The sequence below is a fragment of the Vanacampus margaritifer genome, chromosome 2, assembly GCF_051991255.1.
Source record: "Vanacampus margaritifer isolate UIUO_Vmar chromosome 2, RoL_Vmar_1.0, whole genome shotgun sequence".
Taxonomy (NCBI): domain Eukaryota; kingdom Metazoa; phylum Chordata; class Actinopteri; order Syngnathiformes; family Syngnathidae; genus Vanacampus; species Vanacampus margaritifer.
The window spans coordinates 53,392,766-53,396,010 of NC_135433.1; the positions used below are offsets into that span (position 1 = coordinate 53,392,766).

General features: G+C 38.9%; 1 protein-coding gene across 1 annotated transcript in view; it reads right to left on the reverse strand.

The window, feature by feature from the left end:
• Window positions 1-1,814, reverse strand: part of LOC144043971 (homeobox protein Dlx4b-like) — a 7,625-nt gene extending 5,811 nt beyond the window's left edge. Inside the window, exons 1-2 of the mRNA XM_077558112.1 lie at window positions 1,223-1,814; window positions 159-355 (exon numbers count right to left, since the gene is read on the reverse strand). Coding sequence (XP_077414238.1) covers window positions 159-355; window positions 1,223-1,544 — 519 coding nt within the window. The 5' untranslated portion in view covers window positions 1,545-1,814. The remainder of the gene's footprint in view (window positions 1-158; window positions 356-1,222) is intronic.
• Between the last annotated feature and the right edge of the window lie 1,431 nt (window positions 1,815-3,245).

The following is a 3,245-nucleotide window of genomic DNA, read 5'->3' on the forward strand; positions in this document are numbered from 1 at the left end:
GTGTGGGAGGTTGTCCAATATGCATTTCCAAAAGCATATTATCTACTTGATACAAAGAATATGACGTTCACTGGAAAGTCAGCTGTTTTGTTGAAATGGGGAAGTCTTCATGTTAACCCCAATAATGACTGATGGCTCACTTTGTAAGCATGCATTACCTGTGTCTGCGTCAAGCCCAATTTTGCGGCCAGGTCGGCCCTCTCAGGCAAAGCAAGGTACTGGGTTTGCTGGAAGCGTTGGTTGAGGGCTTGGAGCTGCAGGCTGGAGTAAATGGTCCGAGGCTTACGGATCTTCTTTCCGTTCCCGTTGAGCCGTAGCTCTCCATTTTCTAATATTGTGATGGGCTTCTCATGTTCTAGTTGAGGAGAGAAGAGAGCAAAGAATGCCTCAAAAGGTTCTCAACAAATGTGCTTTTAGTTTCTTTCACAGCTGGCTTTTGTTTCGCACGTGCACATTTCGTTTCAGTAAATGTAAATTTGGTAAATTGATTGTTTATTCTTGCCAACTATTGTACAAAAGAGATTCCTTCTCCTTTTCCCCATCTATTAGAATTAATGTTCACTTGTCTGACCTTTGTTATGACACTGGAGTGGAATGAAAGTACAGCCCCAGAAGAAGCACAGTTAACTAATCATGCAACATGCAAAAGTGTAACCCCTCTGCAATCACATGAACAAAAGTTTTGATACTAAACTGTTAAAAACATTGAATTTTTTTGTAACGTTAGACTTAAAGAAAGATACAGATAGGCCCACTAAACGTTGATCTGGAGCAAACGTTTACATTTGCAAGAAAACAAAATGCCTTTTCTTTCAAATTTTTTTTTTTAATACCAGCACAAAACATTTATTTCTGAGGCAACTGAATCTGTGAATTTAAAATGGTAGCTATATTTCTCACATCTTTACATCAAAATCAATTGAATATTAAAAATGTGCAAGAAAGAATCGATGATGGTGAAACTCTCGGTCTCTCTCCTCTCTCCAACATTAGTGTAATTTCCAAGGAAACTTTTAAAAAGATGCTAGTGGAAAATCGGACATAAGAATTAGGCCTCAAAATGAAGTCCAGTCCCAACCCCAAATGAGGCTGCAGGCACAAGGAGTGTTTAGTTTGATCTGACCAAAATGGGAACAGCATTTGGGATCACCTTCGTATTAATATTAAAAACATCTTATGTCGTAAAAATCAAATAGAAGTTGAATGAAATGGACAAACCCACCTTTATCCTCCAGCCTGGTGTGGCCCAGCCCGCCGCCGTGGCCCGCGTGCGGGTAGGAGAGGTACGACCCGGGTTGGTGCGCGCTCACCGGGCTGTGGTAGGACGGGTACGCGAGAGGACGGCCGTAGGAGTGTGAAGACGACTGGAACGGGCTGTCGTGCTGCGTGGCTGCGTGCAGACTGTGGAACTGGTAAGGATTGTGCGGTAATCCCGGGGAGGACTGCTGGTGTCCGGGGTAGCTGTGGCCGCCGCATTCCAGAAAGGCTGACTTGGAAGGATCGGGGGAGACCAGAGTGTCCGCCATAGAACTCATAGTCATCATTGGGATGCTGCTAAGAAGTCTTGGTTTGTCATATTAGAAGGAATCCTCCGCCACCGGTAACGAACCAGAACACATACGGGTCCAAGCGCGCCGAACCCCAGAGTAGGTAAAAACAAACAAACAAAAATACAAATAAAATAAAATAAAATAAGTTTTATACTATTGAAAACAAAAACGGTCTACTTTTTTTGTCTGAAATGGCACACGGGATTTATTTTATTCTTCACCGCTCCGCTGCAGGGACGCGCGTGTGTGCGTGTCAAGCTCAAGTCAGTCAGTGTGTGCCAGCAAGACGCAGTGTGCTTCTCAACTTGGCGCTTCGCACACCACAAGCTCATTGGCTCTCAAGGAAGGTGCAGGAGGAACATCAATCACAAAATTGCAAAAGTGCTCGTGCAGCACAGACATTGACTTAATAATCACCACTTAAAATCAAATTGTCGCTACAAGCCTTTGGAAAAAATCCTAATAACATCAAAACGACAACAAACACACGAGGCCGATCATATCAGGTGCTTTTTTTTAATTTGAAAATTCCACAATATTTTTTTATGCGAATGAAAAAAAACTAACACGTTATTAACAGTCCCTGTAAACCCCCCAACACACACACACACACATTTTTTTAATTAGTATTATTTGTGTGTGTTATTTGGCCCAACAAAGTGCCACATTAAGTGTTTTCAAACATTGTGGGAAAAAATGTGGAAATATTTTATAATATTCACTTTACCATCAATGGCAAATAAGGCAATATTGAAAAATTTTACAGGATAAACTAATTATGTGCCAAAATAACACACACACACACGCACACGCACATACACAAAACGAAAGCAAATTATTGGAATAAATAAATAAATGAAGCAATTATTAATGAAAAGTAATAAGATTAATTTAAATAGGACTTTTCAAGCATGGGAGAATCAAAACAAAAACAGGCATTTTAGCAGCCTTGCGGAAAAGGCAAAAAATCTACAAATTAGATAGTAGTTAAAAGTTTTTAAAACATCTTATCTCGTTCCTAAACGAATGTGTCTCATTTATTGAAGTTTGTGTTATTTTCAGATGACACAACTATTTTAGTTTCTGGTGAGAAAATGCAGCTTATTTTGGATACAATTATCTCCGAATTTAAGAAAGTAAAAACATGGCTTGATAAACACAAGTTATCAATACATTTCAACAAAGCAAAATTAGTTGTGTTTGTTAGTGTTAAAATAGGGAACTGCGCAAAATTGCAAATTGAAAGTGTAGACATAGAAAGAGTAAATGAGATTAAATTACTGGGGGTAATTGTTGATAATAAAATCTGCTGGAAACCACACATTCAATATATTGGATCCAAACTTTCTAAAAGCATCTCCATTGTGACAAAAGTCAAACATTTTCTCAACCAGAAATCATTACACATTCTGTACTGCTCTCGAGTATTACCATATTTAAATTATTGTTCAGAAGTTTGGGGAAACACTTACAAGACATCATTACAACCTGTTTCTGTTGCAAAAAAAGAGCTATAAGAGCAGTCCATAATGTAGGATATCTCCACCACACCAATACACCGTTTCTACAATCTAAAACTGTAAAATTATTTGATCTTGTGGAATTTAATACTGTACAATGGGTGTATAAAGCTAGACATAATTTACTGCCAGGCAATATTGAAAATATGTTTTCAGAGAGACGGGGGAAGTTATG